Source organism: Lutra lutra, chromosome 15, assembly GCF_902655055.1.
Source record: "Lutra lutra chromosome 15, mLutLut1.2, whole genome shotgun sequence".
Taxonomy (NCBI): domain Eukaryota; kingdom Metazoa; phylum Chordata; class Mammalia; order Carnivora; family Mustelidae; genus Lutra; species Lutra lutra.
The window spans coordinates 18,851,201-18,876,439 of record NC_062292.1 but is presented as its reverse complement, the minus strand read 5'-3'; the positions used below and the strand labels follow the sequence as shown (position 1 = coordinate 18,876,439).

The 25,239-nt window shown below is 39.7% G+C and overlaps 1 protein-coding gene across 2 annotated transcripts in view; it reads right to left on the bottom strand.

The window, feature by feature from the left end:
- DHX9 (DExH-box helicase 9) overlaps positions 1–23,927 on the bottom strand; it is a 53,828-nt gene extending 29,901 nt beyond the window's left edge. The window contains exons 1-7 of one of the 2 annotated variants that reach the window (XM_047704615.1): positions 23,790–23,927; positions 20,163–20,295; positions 19,517–19,657; positions 5,220–5,334; positions 4,130–4,242; positions 3,381–3,529; positions 992–1,038 (exon numbers count right to left, since the gene is read on the bottom strand). In XM_047704615.1, the coding sequence (XP_047560571.1) occupies positions 992–1,038; positions 3,381–3,529; positions 4,130–4,242; positions 5,220–5,334; positions 19,517–19,657; positions 20,163–20,273 (676 nt within the window). In that variant the 5' untranslated portion in view covers positions 20,274–20,295; positions 23,790–23,927. Of the gene's footprint in view, positions 1–991; positions 1,039–1,862; positions 1,999–3,380; positions 3,530–4,129; positions 4,243–5,219; positions 5,335–19,516; positions 19,658–20,162; positions 20,296–23,789 lie in introns of those variants that run through there. The other variant, XM_047704616.1, reaches the window with a different exon arrangement.
- Positions 23,928–25,239: the final 1,312 nt, after the last annotated feature.

Below are 25,239 nucleotides of genomic sequence, written 5' to 3'. Positions count from 1 at the left end.
ATAATTTGGGGATCCTGGCACCAGACTGAAGCCAGCAACTACTCAAATTCTTAAAGAAAATGCCAATACCAAGTCTCTTTTCTAGTATCATTCAGCTTGACGAGCAGACAAGGTAAGAAAGGGGAGCAGATACTTTTAGGCCTACTAGCCAATTCAGTCAAATTAATTTTGAAGGTCAGATCAACAGCACAACAAGTTGGACTGCCATTATCCTCTTCCCTTAATATCCCGTCTACTCAAAGTCTAACTTATTTTTAAAGTCTAGGATAAAAAAATTCAACACCAGCTCTTAATGATTCATTTGAAGATTTGATTTTATGAGGAAAATCTTTCATATACTATAAATTTAAATCCTTAGGTATTAGTTGCAGAATTCTCAAACTGAAAAGAATCTTAAGCTGTTCCTCTCAATTTGCAGATAAGTTAACAGGGTCCTAGCAATGTTAGTGACAAAACCAGTAAGCTAGTTCCTTACTTTCAAGCATAACACACTGCCCGCTTTAAACTTATTAAAAATAGAGAATACGTACAATTTTATCTTTGCCTTTTTATTTCCCTTATGAATGCCCCCAATCCATTCCTGTTTCCTCAAGGTAACTTTTTCACCTCTTCTTGCCTCTAAGATTCTTAAATGCTACACATCCACCTTGGGGCTTCAAATGCTATCATCTACTCTACATCTACTCTACTTCCTAAATTTCACCTAACTCCCTGAACAAATTTATGTAGAGAAAAAAAAAATGTTTTGGAGCTCTCTGACTGGCAAACTCCTGAGCAGCCTACCACCTACCATCTCTTACTCTTTGAAATATAATACTAGTATGATCCTTTTTTTTTCACCTGCTAACTGGGAAATTAGGCCCTCTAATTCATATAATTACTAATATTCTAAAATACCCTTTCAATTAATAAAGACTATATATGTGGCTGAAAACTTTAATGTATTACTCCACTATATAAGACAGAGTATTAGGAAAGCAGTAACACTTACTTCTGCCCAGCTGCTTGATATAAATGGTCATTTCTGCAATAAAGCTCCTGTAACAACACATACAAAACAAGGTTAGGAATTTTACTGTTAGAAATTACTAAATCCAGGACTCCCAAATCAGGCAGGCTTTCCAACTGCTTAGGCAAGTCACAGCAAAAAGCCACTGTAAACACTTATTTCTGTTCAATCCTAGAACGAATCAAGTATATGTGAACTTCAAATACTGTACAACATGGTACGAGACAACTATAATCAAAGTTGACAAGCCAACTGTTCACGAAAAGAAAATGTTAAGGTTTTAGATTCTGTGTTTACGTACTCCAGAGGTTGCGGTCTCAACAGCTAGAACACATTCAATGAAAAGGAATTTTCCACTTGGCCTGGGGCCAAAAAACACCACCGGCCCCAAATTCTTTAAATTATAGTTGTGATTATTTTAAGATCGCTTTGCATGGGCCACTCACTAATGACTTCAATCTGCTAAGATAAGCTAAATACAGGCACGCATGCACACATACACATGAACATACGAACACTATGCATGTATCTGTGGCTCCTGAGGCAGGGGTCTGGTATCTGCCAGCAGTTGGAAGCAGCCCTTGATAACAAAAAACTTAGCTTATTTGTATCACACTTACTTAAACCAGGGAACAAAATATTTTTGGAAATTAGAGCTCAAATGGCTAGCAGATTCTAGGGGATGAATTTAGTTTCAATAAAACAAAAACTGTCCTTTGAAAACTATATGCTTTCTGATCCTTCCACTGCTCAGGTACATTCTAGCCTTGACTTTGTGCTGTGAATAAAAGGTTAGGTAAGGCTTAAGAAAAAATAAATGTTAGACTCCTTCCTATACCTCTTGTGAACTGACCTTCAGGCACAGGGGCTTCAGGGGTCAAAGGCCACTGGCTTTCAGGGGAACAACATCCACCCTTTCATTAATGACACCGATGACAGTATGTTTCTCAGCCAGGCTTAAAGTCAGCACTCAATCTCATTCTCCTCCACCTAGGGGGAACAGCGACACCAGAAATCAGTTTACAATAGTTTTCCATGTGATTGCTTAGTTCAGCCTAAGCAGCAGCACATGTGTGTATGAACACAGACCTCTGGTGTTGCTGTCTGTTATGCCTTTAAATAAAGGACATACAAGGAGATGCTGTCCTAGCTCCCCCAATTGTCTTTGCCTCCCTCATTGTCATATCCTGAATTCTTCAATGCTTTTTCTATCAAGAGTCAATGATAAAATATTGGTATCAAAACATGTTTATAACAAGCTTCAGAGACATTTTATTTGTTCTTAAAGTCACCAAGTGCTACTAATAAGCTTAATCAGTTCAGAAGAACAAAATATTAAAGAAAAATCAACAAATGGATCCTTTATAACCTCCAAGGGTTTTTAAAAATCTGATGTCAAATTAAGTATTTGAGAATTCAGGACTGAACAAACAGGAAGCAGGGGGAACCATGCGCTGAACATCATTTTGACCACAGTATTTAAGTTTTATTTTAGTAATAATTATTTTAGGATTACTAGATGCATCGAAGGGAGAACACTGATTTTCAAGGAAAATACTTTTAATGTATTTTGAATAATTTATTTCATATAAATAAAGGACAGCAAATTAAATCAACCAGAAGGTTTCCACTATAGCCTTCTTTCTCTTCCAATAAAAATATAGTGCCCCCAGAAGTGTCTAATCCGTATGAGCCTTCCTGGGAGTAATAATTACTACACCCTGGAATGCTCTCAGGAAGAATAGCAAGCAGGCTGAGAAACATACTGTCAACTGTTACAAGACCTCCCTTTATGTTCAGTTTTACATATTTAACAGAACAAAAGTAAGCTAATTAACTCACATACAAAGACTAAAGCTATCCTTCAGCTTTACAATAAGCCTTTCAACACCTCAACAGGACTCTTAAGAGCTGGCAACTTTCAAAGCAAAAGGAAAATCTGGATCTAGATGCAATGCCCTCTACCTCAGACTTCAGAAGACACGTATCTAACATGACCCATTAAAGAAATAATCCTTATAACTACTTCAACAATACCACACTGAATAAACTCACACCTCAGGCTGCTTTTTAAATCAGGGGTAAACCACCACTGGAAGCTACGATTTCTGCCTCTCAGATACAAATGAGAACCTTAGAAGTCTAGCAACACCAACAGCAGACTTTCAGAGAACTTCTAAAATCCGCCTCGTCAATGAAAATCATGGTAAACTACTAATTACCAATCAATGATACTTTTTCTTATGCAAAGTATCTTCACAATTCAATGCTAATCCACAAACTGAATCAGGTAACACATACAAAAATCGAACACCGACTATACAAAACAATCCTAACTTACTACAGAAGGAAAAGACTGAAACAAGCAAACCTGTTGTGATCAGGACCCACTTGGGTGTACTTATATTCTCCTTGGATCTTCTCCTTTTGGAAATACTGGTTCAGACGAGCCTTAGCATTTTCCAACGTCCAGTTTCCATGAAGCCCAGCATTTAAATCCACTTCTTCTGACTCTAAAGTCTGTTGAATCAATGATAATTAAATTTGGCTGCATTACTTTTAGTTATGCATATTTAAGGTTCAGAAATTTATTAAAAATACCTTCTTTGTACCATCCTTTATAATAAAAAACTATTTTTAATGCTTCTATTCCTAGATAAAATTGAGCAGAATCAGTTTTTGCTGCATCTGGTGATCCCATTGTACAAACACGTTATTAGATAATGTATGTATATTTAAATTATTCCTAAGAAACCCTGACAAATGTTGTGTCAGCTTTAACACTTTATATATATTAAGTGGAAAAATAAGCTTTTCTATGAAGACATTTTTAAGTGCTCATGAAATAAGGTTTACTAAGGTAATTACAATTTCCTGTAACACAGATGAGGACACATTCTACCACAAGAAAAATACCCGTTTTGTTTCACAGGCAATTCTAGAGACCAGATTTAATGGGTAGCTTAGGTTTATGTTGTCTTGTGTGAATAAGTAGCCTCAAACAAGGGGACTTAGAAGAATCACCAAATTATTAAGCTGTGAATATCTTAAGTCTTGCAGTGAACCAGGTAGTAAGGGACAATCGTGGGTATGTCACAAAGGGTGATATGATAGCCTTACCGCTTGTACTTCTTGTTCCTCCTTTCTTGAATAATAATCCTTCAAGTTGGCCCCTCGATCCCAGGTGGGCCCGGGAGGACCATAGCCAGAGGCCCCAATTCCAGAATTATTTTCTGTAAGGAAAGAAAATAATTGTTCTCTTAATGAATCGAACTGTAGGAAGAACCTAAATATTTTAAAGATTATTTTTAGATTTTGGCATTCTGGTAACTAGAAAGCCCAAGTTTCAATTATTTGGAAATGTGCCCCAAATCTTCATGACTTTCTTGAAAAGTGTTTCATGACTGAAATATAGGTCTAAATTGATAATCTCAAGGCTGGTATGTAGAGGGGAGCTAGCAGCAATGATCATAAGTGACTGACAATCTAGCACACATTTTTAAGTTGATTAAACTTGGTAACTGATTAAATCTGTTCAAACTGCTTCTTTCCTAAATAGGACCTTGAGAGAAACCTGTTAGCACTAGTGATAAGGATAAGAAGCTGAAAAGGTCTAAGAAAATGTTGAACTTTGGTAAGAAAGCAGAGTAACTAAAGATACCTAATACTGCCTGATTATTAACTCTACTGAGTCTATGACATGCTTTTTAAAAAATTTATTCCTCACAACAATCTTATGAAATAAATACTACTGTTAATCTCATTTCATAAATACTGGATCTAAGACTTAAGTAACTTGACCAAGATCCAAATTAATCTACCCTATACTGGGGCAGACCAAGAAAAGCTTTAATAATATACAGAATTCAGTAACACCTTGGATGCACAAGGTGTAAGTCTACAATATATTTGGTAGAAATAAGTTAGAAACAAGAAAGAGCAGTAAATAAGACCCTTAATCAAATGTTCTAGCCCTAGTGCAAAATCTATCCAGAAATAAAAATTAGTAAAAGCTAATGAAAGTAAGGAATTAAGCTACATTACACTTCGTAAGAGAAATCACTGTTGGTATTTGCAAATTTATGAAGGCCCTGGGTTGTCTCAACATTAAGAGTTCACTGCAGTTATCTTCCTATCCAAATGAGAAAGAGATGAAGACCAAGAAGGATCACATGTATCTTACCGCCTCATACACACACAAACCCCTTACCTGCTTTAAGAGCCAAGTGCGGAGGAAGAGGCCCTCCCATGGTTGTGGGTAAACCTCCACCAGGAGTTGCTGTGCCGTCAGGCGCGTCAGTAAGTGGGGGGGGAGGAGGTGCTACCTGCAAGAGGAAACATCAAGGCAGGATCAGTAATTTTACCCTCACAGGGACTAGCACATGTTCTTATACTTAGAGAATGCCCATGTGTGACCCGTTCTTAACCCCGTAATATTAACATCTTTGTTTTCAATGTTTATAAACTATTATGCTCTTACTTGAGGCAGAAAAGAATAAGGGTAGTAAAAATCACTCATCCTTCTCCACCTGGAGATTTTATATGTGTAATGTGTAAGCAAATACAGTTTTCCACAAAAAGTGGGGTTGGTTTATGGTGTATAGTTAACGTTTTTCCACTTAGTAGCTTTATAAATACATCCCACATTCAAGAAGGATCTGTTAGGAACCTTCTATAGAGTAAACACTGTTCTGGGTACTAAGAATAAAATGAACAAAAGAGACAGATATTCTGTACTTAGAGCTATATTCAAATAGCTATATTATAATTCTTACAGAACTAAATAATGAATAGACACATAATATGTCAAGTATGATACACTACTACAGAAAAAAAATGAAGCAGAAGAGAGAAATAGGGGACTGTGCAAAATCACTATTTAAATAAAGTGAACTGGCAAAACCATACTCGTAAGTGAAGAGAGATATGGAAAAGTGAGGAGAACAATGAAGAGTACGAAGAGGAGATACTTCCAAAGAGAATGCCACGTCCAAGATGTAAAATAGTGTACATCTACTTTAAAAAAAAAGATTTATCTGAGAGAACACGTTAGAGGTGAGGGAGCGCACATGCACACACCTGTAAGGATGAGCGGGGGGGGGGGGGGGGGGGGGGGGGGGGGGAGGCAGAGGAGAGGGAGAAGCAGCCTCCCCACTGAGCAGGGAGCCCCATGTGGGGGCTCTATGAACTGAGCTAAAGGCAGATGCTTAACTGACTGAGCCACCCAGGCATCCCACATCTTCTACTTCTTTAAAGATTAATAATCTACATGAATTTTAATAACTTATTACTCCACTGTACGGATGCAGTACATATAACGAGCAATACCATGTTGATGAACATGTAGCTTGTAGCCAATCTTAAATTCTAAAACACTGCCACAAACCCTCTGTACTTTACTCTGGCTTATTCTTTTCAGGAAAGATTTGCCCAAGTGAAATTCCTGGGTCAAAAGGCATCAACATTTTCTTTTTATTTTTTTTAAGATTCTATTTGTCAGAGACAGTACAAGCAGAGGGAGCAGGAGACAGGAGGAGAGAGAGAAGCAGGCTCCCTGCTCAGTGGGAGGATGCCAGGACCCTAGGATCATGACATGAACCAAAGGCAGCCGCTTAACCAACTGACCCACCAAGGCGCCCCATCTCAAAGGCTTTTGATCACAGTACTCTCCTCTCCAAAAACTATCAATGACTCCTTCCTGATCAGAAGACAGTCTCCAGCCTGCCCATGGCCTTTCTATCACTTACGGTACTCAGCACAGTGGCCCAGATACTCAAATTCACTTAACCTGACAAAAGCCACACAGGTAAGGATCTAAACACCTAATCCCTCTTCTTTCCAGGCCTAATGAATGTTTCCAAGCTCATTTTCCTTTTACCCACCTACAGTTTAATTTAATTATTTCTTGAGTATCTTGTTGTGCATACTGAGCTTGGGAGTCGGAGCTACTAAAACGAAGAGACTCTGTGACAGAGGAAGGGGGAACCTTCAATTTTCTGCCTACCACTACAAACTCAATTTTAGGAGTAGCCTGTCTGTTGCCTTGCTGGCCTCCATGAAGGTAGTATCTCTTCTACCTCAAGCTAATTCAGCCCAAGCTTTAAATCACATCACTTCCTACTTCACTCTTTGTCATACAAGTTGTAAATAATTTCTGTTGTCCTTTTTCTTTTTTCACTTTGTAAATGCTTATTGCCCAAAAAGGCATTTTGTTTTTGCTTCTGTAATCCAATCTAGTTTCTGCCTGTGATATCTACCAAAAAATGGCCTTTCCTGTCCAGGACCTGTTCTGCATTATTTTCATGTATTTCATTTTGGAGATAGTATCATGTAAATATAATTACTCTAATTTACAATAACTAAAATTCTTTATTAATATGCAGATCAGCTACTACTTTAAACTTTTTAAAATTCTTCTTGGCTATTTTTCAGCAATTCTTTTTTTCTTTCTTTTTTTTTTTTTAAAGCATTTTTTTAAAATTTTTTTATTTTATTTTTTTATGTGACAGAGAGAGAGATCACAAGTAGGCAGAGAGGCAGGCAGAGAGAGAGGGGAAAGCAAGCTCCCGGCTGAGCAGAGAGCCCGATGTGGGGCTTGATCCCAGGACCCTGAGATCATGACCTGAGCCGAAGGCAGTGGCTTAACCCAGTGAGCCACCCAGGCGCCCCAGCAATTATTTTTCTTAATTAACTTTTCTTTTTTTTTTTTTAAGATTTTATTTATTTGAGAGAGTGAATGAGAGCAAGAGAGAAGGAGCAAAGGAGAGGCAGAAGCAAACTCCACAATGAGTAGGGAGCCCGATACAGGACATGATCCCAGGACCCTGGGACCATGACCTGAGCCAAAGGCAGAGGCTTTTAAACCACTGAGCCACCCAGGCACCCCACAAACTATATACTCTTAAAATTCTTTGTAATTTTCATTATTACAGTGAATAGGATTTTTTCCTTTTCTTTATAATATTTACACTTCAATTTTCCCTCTTATATTATATATCCCTCTTATTTTTTTATTTACAGCATTGGTGGTGATATGATTGGTCTTAACTTTACAGAAATTCCCCTAGTTCAATGCATCTCAAACTGTCTGCAATGAAGAATTATATGTGCACCATATTACTTTTCTTTCCCCTAATCCACTGGAAACAATTTTTGTACAAAAACTCCATTAATATTTCTAAATGTGCATGCATTTATGACCACCTAACATTTTTTTTTTTTAAAGATTTTATTTATTTATTTCACAGAGAGAGATAACAAGTAGGCAGAGAGGCAGGCAGAGAGAGAGATAGAGGAGGAAGCAGGTTCTCCGCTGAGCAGAGAGCCCGATGCGGGACTCGATCCCAGGATCCTGGGATCATGACCTGAGCCGAAGGCAGAGGCTTAACCCACTGAGCCACCCAGGTGCCCTGACCACCTAACATTTTGAACATCATTGCTCTATGACCTGCTTTTAGTACAGTGTTTAATATCTTTTAAATTATTTTTTAAGAGTTTATTTTTAAGGTACCTCTACACCCAAATGGGGCTCAAACTCAGCACCCCGAGATCAAGAGTTGTATGGTCCATCAACTCAGCCAGCTAGGCACACCTACTTTTTTTTTTTTTTTTTTTTTGATGATACTTTCAATATGTCAAGAAGTACTTTTCTACTCCACTTCCTAAGTACTTTATTGGTAATAAGTATTTAATTTTATCAAAATTAAAAAAAAAAAGATTTATGAAAGACTGCACTCATGCACCCATGAACTGGGGGGAGGGGTACAAGGAGAGGGAGAAGCAGACTCCCTGCTGAGCATGGAGCCCCATGTGGGGCTGGGGCTTGATCCCAGGACCCTGAGATCATGACCACAGCAGAAGGGAGATGCTTAACTGACTGAGCCACCCAAGCACCCCTCAAATCCTTTTTTTAAACCTCTATTAAGTCAAGCACTGAATAGACAGGTACTTTTCTCTTAAGAACTCATTAACATGACACAGCAAGAAAGACTACCAGGTTTTGCTTCAGATTTGCTGGAGGTATTATAAGATAACGGCATGTGCACCATATTACTTCTCTAAAATATTAAAAGATTCGGAATTCTCAAATCTATCTTACCACATGAGTTTTTGATACAGGACTATGAATCTACAGTTATTTACAATTTTCTTAGACTTGGGATAGACTATGTTTTACATTTAAGATTTTTACTCATCAATTTTATTTTTAATTCTACAATTTCTCATTTTATCTCTATTAATTTCTTCCTGCTCAGTTTTATTTTCCTGAGTTGAAAATTACCAGTTAAAAAAGAAAATAACCCATTTACTAATCTAAAAAACTATTTTTTGTGCAGTAATGAAAGTATTTGATATTTCCTTTGACTAAATGACAATTCCTTTGCCCTTCCAGAGTTCTGACATTGTTACCTAAATAGTCCATAATTTTTAATTTTCATTTAGAACCAAGTGTTTAAATTTCCTAATGTTTAGGATTTTTTGCTACTTTCTCACATTACAATCTTAGTTGTGTCAATATACACATTAGCGTTTCTACTATTAGGTAGATAGGTAGATACTGTGAACTAGTATTTGTCTTTTCTGCTTTCTTCCTTGACGTTTACTTTGATATTAACACTGCTACTCTTATTTTGTACTTCATCTGCCTGGTATAGCTTTACTCATGTCTTTCCTTTCAATCTTTCTGATGGAAAGATTTTATACAGATAACATGTAAGATGAAGCACAGTGCTCTTCCAAGGTTAGGACTGTGAAGGCAAAGTACAGCTTATACTATAGGGACAGTCCCAATAGCCAAATCCCAGGAAAAAACAAAACTAAACAAAACTGTGGGCAACACTAGTGATGACTTGTCCTTCTTTCTACCACCTTGCCCACTCCAGGTCCAAAATCCTGTTCTATCTACCTCATTCTCTTCTGCCATAAACAACTTCTTCGTCTTGAGGTGTATGAATGGGATAACTTCCTGGTTTTCAGTGACATTAGGTATTATTTGTCTCCCCAAAATCAGTATTTTGAAATCCTAAACTCCAATGTGATAGTATTAGGAGGTGGGGCCTTTGGGAAGCTATTAGGTCACGAGGGTGGGGCCCCATAAAAGGAAATGGTGGCTTAAAAAAAAGAGAGAGTTCTCCTACCTTTTCCACCTTGTGAGGATATAGTGAGAGCCTTTCATGAACCAGGAAGTGTGCGCTCACCAGACACTAGATCAGCCAGAACCTCGATCTTACACTTTCCAGCCTCCTGGAGCGTGAAAATGTTTCTGTTGTTTATAAGCCACCCAGTCTATGGTCCTTTGTGACAGCAGCCTGAACTAAACAGGGAGGACTTTCTTTTTCATATTTCTTGATCAACTAAAGATGAAGGTAGACGCAAAGAGGGTATTAACCACCTGCCTCCAGACACTTTGTGGAACAGCCCCAGCCAGCTCGGTCTCCGTGAGGGCTGCACATCCCCTGTGGAGAAGGGCCAGTGCCACCTTATTAAAAGGGCATATTCTGCCCACTACCTTCAAGATCAAGAGATGTAGCTGACTTTCCGAAAACAAAGGAACAGACAGAGAGGTAGGCAAAATGAGGACACAGAGGAGTATGTCACAAATGAAAGAGGAGGAAACCACAGCAAGAGACATAAACAAAACAGATATAAGTAGCATGTCTGATCGAGACTTTAAAGTAATGATCATAAAGATACTCAATGATTAAAAAAAAAAAAAAAGATACCCAATGAACTTGAGAAAAGAGTGGAGGACATCAATGAGAACCCTTTAAGAAAGATAGAAAACATAAAGAACCAATCAAAGATGAAGAACACAATAAATGAAATTAAAAATACACTTGATGGCGCTCGCTTCGGCAGGACATATACTAAAGATACACTTGATGGAATAAATAGGCTGGAAGAAGCAGAGGAACAAATCAATGAACAAGAAGACAGAGTAATGCAAAGTAATCAAGGAGAACAAATAAGTGAAAAAAGTATTATGCAAAATGAGGACAGACTCAGGGAACTCAGTGACTTCATCAAGCATAAATAACATTCACATTACAGGGATCCCAGAAGAAGAGAGAGAAAAGGGGGCAGAAAATTTACTTGAAGAAATAACAGCTAAAAACTTTCCTAATCTGGGAAAGGCAACAGATATCTAGATCCAGAAGACACAGAGATCCCCCAACAAAATCAATCAAAGGAGTTCCACAACATATAGTAATCAAAATGGCAATAGCAGAGATACAGTTCTGTATGTGAAATTTAAGAAACAAAATAAAGGAGCAAAGGATAAAAAGGGGGGGGGACACAACCCAAAAAACAGATTTTTGGGGAAGATTTATTTGAGACAGAGAGCATGAGAGACAGAAAGCACAAGAGGGGTAAAGTGGGGCAGAGGAAGACAGAGAAGCAAACTCCCTGCTGAACAGGGAGCCCAATGTGGGCTCAATCCCAGTATGCTGAGATCATGACGGGAGCTGAAGACATACACTTACTTAATTGACTGAACCACCCAGGCGCCCCCAAGAACAGACTCTTAACTACAGAAAACCAACTGATGGTTACCAAAGGAGAGGTAGGTGGTGGTGGGGGGAATGGGTGTAAAGAGGTGATGGGGTAAAGGAGTACACTTGTCCTGATGACCACTAGGTGATGTTATGTAACTGCTGAATCATATTTTATACCTGAAACATTGTTAAGACTACTGGTATTAAAAAATAAGTAAGAGGGTATTAAAAGTGTATGGTAGTGTATAACCTTGGCTCTAAGGAAAATCTAATGATCTGAAAAACGTACTACATTAAGTGAAACAAACATATACATATACAAACAGTATATGCAACATGTATTCTAGCAATTAAAATTCACATTTAAATATCAAAGCAGGGACACCTAGGTGGCTCAGTTGATTAAGCCGGTGCCTTCGGCTTAGGTCATGATCCCAGGGTCCTGGGATCAAGTCCCACATCCGGCTCCTTGCTCAGCGGGGAGCCTGCTTCCCTCTTTCTGCCTCTGCCTGCCACTCTGCCTGCTTGTACACATGTGCACTCTCTCTCTAACAAATAAATAAATAAAATCTTTAAATAAATAAATATCAAAGCAAAACCAAAACTATTGGCAACAACATCATTCATTCATGCTGCCTTCTTTACAATTTGTATGTTTTGCAAAATTTTTGTAATTAGTATGTATTAAACACTGTAAAAACATTTAAGCCTAGAACTTATATACATAATATACCTAATTAATAAAAATGAGCTGATAAATAAACCAACAGACAATTCAAATGAAGAAAATTAGGTGCATCTGGGTGGTTCAGTTGGTTAAGCATCTAATTCTTGATTTCAGCTCAGGTCACGATCTCAGGGTTGTGAGACAGAGGCCCATATCCGGCTCCGGGCTAAACTTAAGATTCTCTCCCTCTGCTCCCTGCTCCCACCCCATTTACGTACACACGTTCTCTCTCTCTCTCTCTCAAAAAAAAAAAAAAAAAAAAAAAAAATTAGAGTGAACATCGTAAAGAAATATTCCATTTACTAAATAACAGAAGAAATGCATATGAAGTTAAACTATTATTTTTTTAGGCTACCAAGCGTTCTGGTTCAAGATAGTGATGTAGGAAAATCCTGAACCTACTTCCTCAGACACACGGAGTCTACAGCTACATTTGCGAACAGTTTCTGAAATTAAAAAAGAATCTAAAAGCTAGCTGAGTGATGACTACATATCAGGCAAACAAGGGGAAAAAAAACACATCAAAAAACAAATCCTACCCCACCAGGTAGGAAGATGGAGCAATCTTGCCATAAACCCCACTTCAGATGTGGCAACCCACAACCAGGTGGGAACTCAATCTGGAACTCCTCCCTGATGAGCAAAGAATTCAACCCTCAAGATTTGCTATATACACTTGAAACAAGTGTCCAGAACACCTAATTTTAAAAACCAACAGAGTTTATACTCCAAGACCCACAAGGAGGTAGCAATCTGTAAAAAGCCTCTTAAAGTGCTTATGTGCTTGGAGTCCCCTGTCCCAGGGCCCAGCTCAGAAGCAGCCAACTGAACCCACACTTAAAGTGAAGGAGACACCAGCTTACAGTAAAATCTTGGCCCAAGGCACAGGCATCTACTTTAAAAACACATCTAGAAGTCTGCTGGAACACTACCCAGGAATGGAGACCAGTGAGAACTATCTTTTCATGCTTCACAGCACCAGTATCTCCTAGAAAAGAAGGTTTACATGTGTGTGGTGCCCCAATTTTGGGGGCTGCTGCACAGGGGATGCCTCTTTATCACCTGGCTCTGGAGGCCAGGGAAGCTTGTGTTCCTGTCACACAGGACTGTAATAATCAGCATCACCCTTTAAAAAGGAGTTCAGGGGCGCCTGGGTGGCTTGGCTGTTAAGTATCTGCCTTTGGCTCAGGTCATGATCCCAGGGTCCTGGGATCGAGTCCTGCATCAGGCTCCCTGCTCCTTTGGAAGTCTGCTTCTCCCTGTCCCACTCCCCCTGCTTGTGTTCCCTCTCTCACAATGTCTTGTCTCTCTCTGTCAAATAAATAAACAAAATCTTAAAAAAAAAAAAAAAAAAAAAAAGGAACAAAGAAAGGAGCTCAAGAACCTGTCTGTGGCTTCAAATTTCATGACGGCCACCAGGGGACACCTCTACTTTGCTGGCTCTGGTGGCCAGTGTGCTTACACTCCTGGGTCCCACGAGACTATAACCAATGGAGAAAGCATTCTTTTTTATTATTAATTTTTTTAGTACAGTCAACATATGATGCTAGATTAGTTTCTGGTGTATAACATAGTGATCTGACAAGTGTATATGTTATACCGTGTTTACTGAAGATCGCTCTTTAAACAGCTATCATACCCATGCCACAGGAAGAGGGAAGAGATCCAGGAGCTGTCTTTCTGTGAAGGAGGCCTATTTGTGCTAATTATCATGACTGTGGTCTGAGGAGTAGGCTTCCAATCAAACAGGCACCGAGGGGGTGACTGTTTTCCTTCCCAGAGACCCCTGAGGGAACGTGCTATCTCCCTCTACTGCGCTCCAGAGCGCCAGTGTCTCCTGAAGGAAAGCTTTACGTGCATCTGCTTTTTGCGGCTAACATCCAGGGATGCCCCGCAATCACCTGGCTCTGGGAGGGCCAGAGGGGCTTGCATTCTTGGGAATGCAGAGTCCCATGGGACTATGTCAACTGGAGCAACAGTTCTTGGCAGGTCACCAACACCAGGCACTGTACAGTGAGAGAGGCAGGCTCCAAGTTTGGCACACACTGCCTATGCAGCTGCTCTGAAGGACATACGCTATAGATGTCATCTTGGTGATCTTCCTCTGCCTTCTTCTAGCTTGTTGGTATATCCCAAAAAAAGGAAATTACACACTCATCTGGAGCCCAAATATTTGCAACTGGTGCCCAGGGAACACTTCTAGATTACCCGGCTCTGGGGGCCAGCAGGGCTTATGCTTTTGGCACCTCAGAACCATATATATAGTCACATACTTTTAAAAGCTGCTGCCGAGGGTCTGGCTTCTAGCCTGCCTGAATCTAGGTGCTGAGATCCTACTCTTTGGGACACTGAGTGATCTTATTAGCACATCCTTAACTACTAGGAGCTATTAAAAATACAACATATTGGCTTGGACAAGCACAGACATTTAAGAAACAGCAAAGAGCTGGGTTGGGGCTGAAACAAAAAGTTCATCTCCTACGGGAGGCCACTCCTTCAAGACTTGGGAGAAGCAGAAACCAACATAAACAAAATGAAACAAGAATATATTTCAAATGAAAGAAACAGATAAAACCTTGATGAAATGGAACTATGTAATTTATCTGATAAAGACTTTAAAATTACGGTCATAAAGATGTTCACCAAACTGGGGAGAAGAATGTACAAACACAGAACTTCAACAAAGAGATGGAAAATATAAGAAAGTACCAATTAGAAAAGTTATAGAGAATGAAAAAAATATAGTAACTGGACTGAAAAAAAAAAAAAAAAAAAACACTAGAGGGGTTAAATAGCAGACCAGATGGAAAAGAAGAAAAGATCAGTTAACTCAAAGCCAGGGGTGGAACTCAAAAAATGTTGATACCTTAAGGGACTTACAGGAAAATATCACTGTGTTTCAAGGAGAAGGAAAGAGAGAGAGAAAAGGGACAGAAATCTTATTTGAAGAAAAAAATGGCTGAAAACTTTCCTAACCTGGGAAAGAAAAAGACAACCAGATCCAGGAAGCCTGGATGGTTATAAAAATGAATGCAAAGAAACCCAAACCAAGACACATTATAATTAAAATGCCAAAAAGTAAAGAAAGGAGAGAATAAAAAGGAGCAAAAGAGAAATATCTCATTACACACATGGGAATCCCCATCCATGAGCAGATTTTTTAGCGGCAACTGTGGGCCAGAAGGGAGTAGCATGATATATTCAAAGTGCTGGAAAAAAATTTCCAAGCAAGAACATACGTTATCTGGCAAAGTCATCATTCAGAACCAAAGGAGAGAGAGTTAGTTTCCCAGGCAAGCAAATGCTATAATAATTCATTACCATTAAACCTGCCTTACAAGAAACATTATAAGGACTTCTTGGGCCACTTGGGTGGCTCAGTCTGTTAACTGTCTGCCTTTGGCTCAGGTCATGATCCCAGAGTCCTGGGACTGAGGATTAGCAGGGAGCCTGCTTCTCCCTTTCCCTTTGCAGCTTCCCCTGCTTGTGCTCTCTCTCAAATAAAAGAAATCTTTTTAAAAGGACGTCTTTACCATAAACAAAGGACACTTACTGGTAACAAGAAGAAATATGAAAGAATAAACCTCAGTGGAAAAGCTAATATATAATAAAAGTAATAGGTTAATTACTTATAAAACTAGTATGAAGGTTAAGAACAAAAATACTATGTTTACTAATTTATTTTTTAAATTAATTAATTTAAAATTAATATTTTTAAATTAAAAATTAATATTTAAAAAATACTATATTTGTTAAAAAACAAAAATAGTAAAAATAACTGAATTTAATAACTAAAGAATACACAAAATAAAAAAAGATGTAAACTATCACACCAAAGATATAGAACCATCCTGGTGAAGAGTGTAAAATTGTGCTTTAGAACTTAAGTTAACTGACTTAAAACATTAACAACATTCATTGCTACATGTAAGTATTATGGTGATCACAAAGCAAAAATCTGAAATACACATTAGAAAAAGGAGTATAAGCATACCACAAAGAAAATCCTCAAACCACAAAGAGAGGAAGAAAAGGAACAGAAAGAAACTAGAGAAATAGCTAGGGAACAATGAACAGAATGGCATAAGCACACACCTATTAATAACTAAATGTACATGGACTAAATTCTCCAATCAAACAACAGTGAATGAGCGGATAAAAAAACATGAACCACCTATATGCTGCCTACAAGATAGTTTATTTTTTGGTATGCAAAGAACTTTATTCACCTTGTTTCAAACTTTATTCCCAGGCTTCTTCGGCTTAATTATCTACAAAGAGTGAGTTGTGTATAAGCAAAAACTGGAAAGAACTGTGGTGCCCTAGGGGCTTGGCCTTAAAAATATTAAGTGGTCTAGATTTTATCAGATCCATGAACAAAATTTTAAGAAGCAGTCATGATATAAATTAGCAGCTCCCAGTAACTTCTTTTAAGTTTTATCTTCAGAAGTTGACTCAGTTCAGTTTGCTTCATTCTTGGAAGCTTCATCAAAATTGAAATGAGAAAGCAAGAAATTGCAAAGGCTGTAATTCCAGTCTACTATGGCTTTTAGCCTAAGGGAAGACTATGTGAGACAGTTAAAACTCTAAAGAAAACCCAGTCTTTCTGGCCTAAACAATCAGAGAATGTAAGCTTGGGGAAACTACGGCTGCTAGAAAATGAGAAAGCAATCCTGGAAAAGAAAAAAGGAAGAATCTCAAATTCTGTGTATAAACTCTGCCCAAATCACTGGCTAACCCCTGAACAACACATGGACAAGACAAACTCCAAGCTCCCTAGCAAGGATCAGAAAACTGAAATGAGATTTGAGCTCTTACCCAAAAGATAAGTGTCTGCCAGGGGGGTACAACCAAACAAATCACTTGACAGTACAAAATCAATCTTTCGAGAAATATAACATTATTTAGGGTCTCTAGAATATAATTATCACAATGCCAATGATATAATCCAAAACATACAGAGAAGAAGGTAAACAAATCTCAAGAGAAAATACAATCAAAAGAACCCAACCTGAGATGACCCAGATGTCAGATTTAGTCAAGAATTTTAACACAGCTATTATAACTAGGCTCAATGACATAAAATTCATTCGTATTATGAACATATGCTTATAATGAACGAAACACTAAGAAATGCCACCAGAGAAATAAAATCTCTTTAAAAACAAACAAACAAACAAACAAGAACAACCTGTTAATTCTGGAAACAAGAAAGACAATATATGAAATAAAAAATTCACTGGATGGACAGACAAGAGCAAAAGGGAGTTGAGAGAGCATAACCCATGAACTTGAAGATAAGCAACAGAAGTCATTCACTCTGAAGAACAGAAAGAAAAAAGAAAGAGCCTCAGGGACTTTTGGGATAATACAAAGAAGTTTACCATGAGTCCCAAAAGTCAGAGAAGAGAACAAAGGAAGCAAAAATAAGTATTTGAAAAAATAACAGCCAAAGATTCCCCAAGTTTGTAAAAGACATAGATTTACTATGAATCTCAGCAAATTCCAAGCAGGGTAAGTACAAAGAAAACCACACCTAATCACATCATAGTCAAACTGCTGGAAACCAAAGAAAAAAATTAATGCAACGAAAGAAAATAACATGTTACATATAGGGGGAAATGATTTGATCATAATTAACTTCTCACCAGGTAACAATGGAAGAAAACAAGTGCTAAAAGAAAAGGGGAATGGCACACTAGAATTTACATCTAGTGAAAATATGTGGGACAGAAGGTAAAATAACATTTTCACATAAAACAAAAATAAGAATTTGTCACGAGTAAACCTACACGTTAAGGAAGAGGAAGAGGCTAAAAGATACAGAACAGGTCATAACAGATGGAGCAAATGCCAATGTTCCAAGTATTTGAAAGATATTTTCAACATTCTTTTCATAGCTATGAAGAATCTCCAAGATCACCTTGTCCAATCCCTTTATTTTGCATATGGGCCAACCAACTGCAATTATCTACTGGTACAATATACTAGAGAGTAAGTCTCCTAACTTCTGGGTCAAAGCAATGGAAGAAAATAAAACATTTATATCAACCTTTATAAATAAGTCAGAATACAAACACGATGAAAATAAATTGTTAAAACCGACACAGATATTATTCCTAAAGGTTTTACAAACACTCAATCTTTCATTTAAGTTACTTTAGGTATTTACTTAAATCATAATGTGAATTTTTTTATACTGCTAAGAATTCATCTTTGTGAAAACTAAAATTTTCGTTTTTTAATTAAATGAGAAATAAAGTTAACCTCTAAGAAAAGAGTACTAGAAAGGAGTCTGTTGCATACTTATACAATATAATTGAAGTAATCATGGTATCAAAAACACAAGAATGGGGCGCCTGGGTGGCTCAGTTGGTTAAGCGACTGCCTTCGGCTCAGGTCATGATCCTGGAGTCCCGGGATCGAGTCCCGCATCAGGCTCCCAGCTCCATGGGGAGTCTGCTTCTCCCTCTGACCTTCTCCTCGCTCATGCTCTCTCTCACTGTCTCTCTCTCAAATAAATAAATAAAATGTTTGAAGAAAAAAAAAAAAACAACACAAGAATGGTATGCCATTGTATAAAATAGAATGTTCTTTCTGCTGTAATAAGGAATTATCAATGGGAGTAAACACCGTGTCTTCAAGTTTTCCTCATTTTTATATTCTGTTTAAAATGTTATCTTTAGGGGCGCCTGGGTGGCTCAGTGGGTTAAAGCCTCTGCCTTTGGCTCAGGTCATGATCCTGGGGTCCTGGGGTCCTGGGATCAAGCCCCACGTCGGGCTCTCTGCTCTGCAGAGGGCCTGCTTCCTCCTCTTTCTCTGCCTGTCTCTCTGACTACTTGTGATCTCTGTCTGTCCAATAAATAAATAAAATCTTTAAAAAAAAAAATGTTATCTTTAGGGCACCTCGGTGGCTCAGTGGGTTAAAGCCTCTGCCTTTGGCTCAGGTCATGATCCCAGGGTCCTGGAATCGAGCCCCACATAGAGCCCCACATAGGGCTCTCCGCTCAGCGGGGAGCCTGCTTCCTCCTCTCTCTCTGCCTTTCTGCCTACTTGTGATCTCTGTTAAATAAATAAATAAATCTTTAAAAAAAAAGTTATCTTTGGAAGTACACAGAACACAACAGGCTCTGAAAAATCAGTTTATGAATGAATGAAATATATAAAACCACAAGACACACAGATTAAAGGAATTTCCCAAGCCCACAAGTCAGGTACATAATCAGACTAAAATCAAAATCTTCAGGAACTCATCCCAGGTACTTGGCCTGCCTAAGTACTCACCCCAACAGCTGGGACTTCTTCACTCTTTACTTCATTTATCCGAACCAAATAGTTAACAAAATCTCTGGCAGCATTGCTCTGTGCATCTTTTTTATTGGTGGAATTGCCCATGCCAATGTAATTATAACCTTCCACTCGAACCTTTAACAGTCCAAAAAAAAAAAAAAAAAAAGTATTAGAAGAAATTGACTTGGGTTAATTCTGGGACTTAAAAAATATGTAATTTATGTAGCTCAAATATTCTCTTCTTCTGTAACAGAATGTTCCACATTAAAATCTGATTTTATAAGACCAAAGAACAAGCTCTCCATGTGCATTTATTTTAAGCAATTTGACTTTAAGCAATCAAGAATTGCTCCACTTTCTACAGGAATTAGTAAAACTGAAAACAGCTGATCCAACTTTTCTAATCTGCACTATTAGTACTGTGGAAGCTGAGGAAGATACATGTTCTAACCAGAATTATTTACCTATCAGATTGTTTTAAAAGTAATGCTCACTTGGAAATGATTTATAATGAGACAAAAGAGCAGGCAAGCAACAATAACATAAAACACAGTTTCCAAACAGAAAACAGTTTCTTAACACCAAAATAAGTGTAAAAAAAAAAAAAAATCACATAAATGTAAACTGCATTCTGTAGTACCTCACACATGAATTTTTGCCTGTTTTTGTTCCCCACTGCTCTAATTTCATAGGATGGGGTCATCTTCCTTTTGCCACACCAGGCATACAGAAAATTTTTAACATCACCCATGATTCAAGTGTCTTCTTCCAACCTAAGAAAACAAAAGTTAAATCGCATTATTTATAAAAGCAAACAATGCAAGTGACCAATACCTGGAATCAACTGAAAATCTAGGTTAAACAGACGCTATTCTACCATGCTGCTATTAAAACTGCTTATGACAAAATTTTAATGACGTAATTGGAACCCCTATGACATTATACAAAAAAGTAGGGTACAAAACTACACGATTTGAACTACATAAAAGTATATATGCATAAATCAAGACTAAAAAAAGAAATAACCCTCAAAATGGTGATCTTTGCGTGACTACAAGTGATTCCGACTTTTTTTTTTTTTTTGAGAGAGGGAGAGACAGAATCTTAAGCTCAGCCTGAAGCCTGACGGAGGGCTCACAACCTTGAGATCACTACCTTTGTCGACATCAAAAGTTGGATGCTTAACTAAGACACCCAAGTACCCCTGACCTTTTCTTAAAAACATTTTTTGTGAGGTGCCTAGATGGCTCGGTCTGTTGAGTGGCTGATTTTGGATTTCAGCTGGGGTCATGATCTCAGGGTCCTGGGACTGAGCCCAGTGCCAGGCTCTGCCTCAGGGCTAGGAGGGGAGTCAGCTTGAGGACGCTTTCCCTCTGCCCTCCCCCTCCCCACCCATGTGTACTCCTGCTCTCTCAAATGAGTAAATCTTAAAAAAAAAAAAAAAAAAAAAACTATGTAATGTCCGACCTTTTACAAGAGGCACCTTATGTGTTAACTCACTTAACCCTCAAATAATGCGAGATAAAATTATATGGTAAATACTATTACTGTTCTCTACAGAGCAAGAAACAAGGGCATAGAATGTTTAATTTTCCCTAACCTTAACCCACTGTGGAGGCATAAATTAAAAGTCAAACTACTATATTGAGAAATGGTCATCAATCACTTTGTGTGTAAATCAGAGTTTATTCTCATTCTGAGATATCTCCTAGTAGACTGTCCTCAAAGTTGTACGCTGTATATTACTGTACTAAGTCCAAATACAATAAGTATTCAGTACTTAGACTAGAAACACCAACCTGTTAAGTACCAAATCTCTCCTTTAGTTCCTGCTATTCATTTAAATTTGAGGTTATTAAGTTTTCTTGGTGTGTACCATACCATACTTGTTGACCCTCTCCCTCTAATCCAATCTATAAATATACCAAAAGATATGGAGCCTGTTGAGTCTAAAATCTGAATCTAAATTAAAAGCAAGATATCTGGGGCGCCTGGGTGGCTCAGTGGGTTAAAGCCTCTGCCTTCAGCTCAGGTCATGATCCCAGGGTCCTGGGATCGAGCCCCGCATCGGGCTCTCTGCTCAGCGGGGAGCCTGCTTCTTCCTCTCTCTCTGCCTGCCTCTCCGCCTACTTGTGATATCTCTCTCTCTGTCAAATAAATAAATGAAATTAAAAAAAAAATAAAAAAATAAAAGCAAGATATCTGAAGGGTGCCTGGGTGGCTCAGTCAGTTAAGCCTCTGATTTTTTATTTCCGCTAGGGCCATGATCTCGGGGTTGTGGGATCAAGCCCTGTGTGAGGCTCCATGCTCAATGGGGAGTCTGCTAGAGATTCTCTTTCACCGTCCCTCTCCTCCTCCCCACAGCACACACAGGACCGCTCTTTCTCTCTCTCAAAAATAAATAATTTTTTTTTTTAAAAAGGCAAGATCCAGAAAAAATATGCAAAAAAATTGGCCTTCTGTGAGAAGAAACCCTACTACTAGCATTAAACCTTTGTCTTCTGTTCAGTGCATTTTGTTAGCACTTAAATCTAACATCATAAAACTGGACCCCAGTATAAACTTACTCCGTAGGCACAGGCTAACCCTGCAGAAATCCTTTTAACTGAAAAGCTGAGGAAAGCTCCTATTGATCTGTAAATTCCACTCCTTAATAGTTAAAAAAAAACAAGACCTCAGGACGAATGAGCACCATGAAATACAAAGGGACTACACGATAAAATTCCTTCCTTCCTAGGCAGTCTCCTCTAATTCCATTATATTCAGTATCAACAATAGGGGATGCCCAAATATATACTGCAAACTTCATCTTTTCTCTTTAAAAGCTCCAAAATCAAATTCATTCAACCACAGCACTCATGTGCAAATGCTAACCTGACACCTCCGTAAAAACAATTTAAGTTTCCTCCCCAAACCTGTTCCTTCTTCCCTGAGACCAAGGGTTTCCACCTCCCAAAATGGCACCGCCATCCACCAAGCTACTCCTGCCACAACTTGGGAGTCGTACACTCCCTCCAGATCCTCCAGAGCTATCCCTTGGGAGAACCCTCAGAATGCCCCAGGCGGTAACCTTAGAGGATCCTCTATTTTCCTTAACCCTTACAATACTTATACAGATAAGTCTATTATTTTTTTTTAGCATTTTAAAGTTAACTTTATTATGATTATTATTTTTATTAACATTTAATGTATTATTTGCCCTAGGGGTACAGGTCTTGAAAAGACTATGATTATTCTCCCCCTTTCCGGATGAATAAACGGAGACAAAGAATACCTTGCCCCAGAGAAGACAGAGCTCTTAACCGGGAGACCCAGAATTCCAAGCCAGGTAGTCTGACTCCGGACCTACACGCAATTCTGCCTCCAAAACAGGTTTCCAATCCATTCGCTTCTCTCCATCCCTGCCACCACTACCGCACCCTGGACTACCGCAATAACGTTCTGGAAATTTAGATCTAGATCCCCGTCTCCACTCTGACCACCCGAAAATCCATTTTCGTCACTCCTCTCACCATACTCCGCACTCCGCTAAGATGGCCTTCTTTGTTCCTTCCCAGTCTCTGTTCTCGAGCGCTAATCCCTTCTTACCTCTGCCATTCTGCTTCCCCCCTCCCCGCATCTTCAGAGCTGACGCATTCTCGACCTCAGGGCCCACGTATCAGCTACGAAGTCTACCTCCTCGGAAACGCTTTCCCTTGCCACCATGGTGAAACTAGCTTTCTCCCCTGACAAGCTGCATTTCCTCAATCCTTTTACTGAACCTGCAGACGTTTGTTTCCCCGTCACCTCCCACCACCACCGAAACCTGCGCGCGGGAGGGGAAAGGCTGTGCCCCTACGTGTTTACGGCCCCACCACCGAGCCCGCAGGGCGGCGCCTGGTCTTTGTGGCCGGATGAATGGATGAAGGGCCCGAGGTGTGTGTGGCGTCACCGCGGGCTCACCACCCGGCCATGCACCCCCTTTCACTCAGCGGCAACAGCGCCTCCGCCGCGCGCAGGCCGGAGGAGGAAGTGGGGTCTGGCGGCTTCGGACAAGAGAATGGCCATTGCTTGGGGTGGGGGCTGGGGGGGAACGGGTCTATACCGCGGGCTCGGGCAGCGCAGGCGTGGCGCGGCGAGCAGCACGCAGCCCGCAATCCGGGAACCCGGCGGCCGCCTCGCCCCTTCCCCCACCCGCCACCGCCGCCCGCGCTTCGCAACAAAGCCCGGCTGCGGGAGCGCGGAGCCCCACGCCCCTCAACGGGTAGCAAAGACGTCTCTCCCCTACCGGCGTCCGCTTCCTGGCGTCCGAGAACACAGCCCTTTTAGGACCGCCGGTGGCCGCGGCCTTCGTCAGAAACACCCGGCAAACACACCGCAGCTCGCGTGAAGGCGGCGGAGAAATGGCTCCGACGGCGGCGCCAGGGGGGCGGGGTCGGTGCGCGTACGCATGCGCACGAAGCGAGTTTAGGGCGGAGGGCGCCCGGAAGGAGGGGCGGGGCCGCAGCTACCTTGCCCCTGCGGCGCATGCGGTCGCCAGGGAGATCTGCAGCGCTGGGCCTGCTGCGCTGGAGGCGGGATTCTTCCCTTGTTCCTAGCTTTTGAACGTTTTTGAGCGGTGGGGACCTGAAGCATTTGACGCAGCAAAAGATTTCGTAGCTTCTATCATGGGGACCTCCCGCTGATGACAGATAAAGGGTAGAAGACGGAGCCGGAAATCTTAGGTGCTATGAAGAGTACTTGGCACAGAATTGGTGTTCAATAGGTCTTGTTATTGTAGTGATTCAGATAGTCTAATGCCGACGTCTTCTGAAAGAAAGAAGCTCAGTGAAGGCAGGAAACCTGCCTGGCTAGCTGGGGCCACTCACTGCAGTGTGTGGCGCATCTTAAGAGCTCGGTAAAAACCAGCTGGATGAGTGGATAAAACGTGCAAGCTTGTGTTTGCTTAAACTGGATAAGCTTTGTCTCCAGAACCTTTGGAATAATTTGTATCTTTAGCTATTGTAGTAGTCATTGTTACATTTTTGAACTGTAGTGCTTCCCATAAAGGCAACAATACAAAATACTTCCAGTTGGGGTTGTTTTCAGAGATTCAATTGTCTGGGCCCATCATACCTCATCTATCCTGATTTTTCACTTTTTACTGCTTTTTTTTTTTTTTCCCAGTTCGAGCTCATAGTGATCAACCCCTTTAAAACTCTGTTGCTCCTGTAGTCCAAATAACAGTTTGGCATTTACTCTTACTTTCTTCATGTGTTTGCGGTCTTCGATTAAGAGTAAAATCATCAGAGAAAGACCTTAATTTTTTTATTTCTTTGTACCTTTCAGGGTGCTTAAAGCAGCAGGTTCCCCGATAGTTATTTATAATAAGGGAATTCAACCTGCCTACATGGCTGACAAATGTTTTGTAGCAGATAATGAATACAGCAAAAGTGTCAACGTATTAAGTATAAATAAAACTTTCAGAAGTGGATCTTTCCAAGGATTATGTAAAATTTTATTATTGAGTTGGTTCATTAATTTGGGTCTTGCTCGTGAGACCTACAGTCCCAAGGGGATTGTGGGCCATAATTGGCCTTACCTTTGTAGGTTGCTGTTCGCAACCAGCAACTAGAGCTTAATGTTTGTAAATGAAACTTCCAAAACCTGCTCCAGAAGTACGGTGTGGTCAGATTTCAATACAACAAGTAGATGTTCCCAGTATATGACTGTCTAGATGACTAATGAGGTTAATAAAG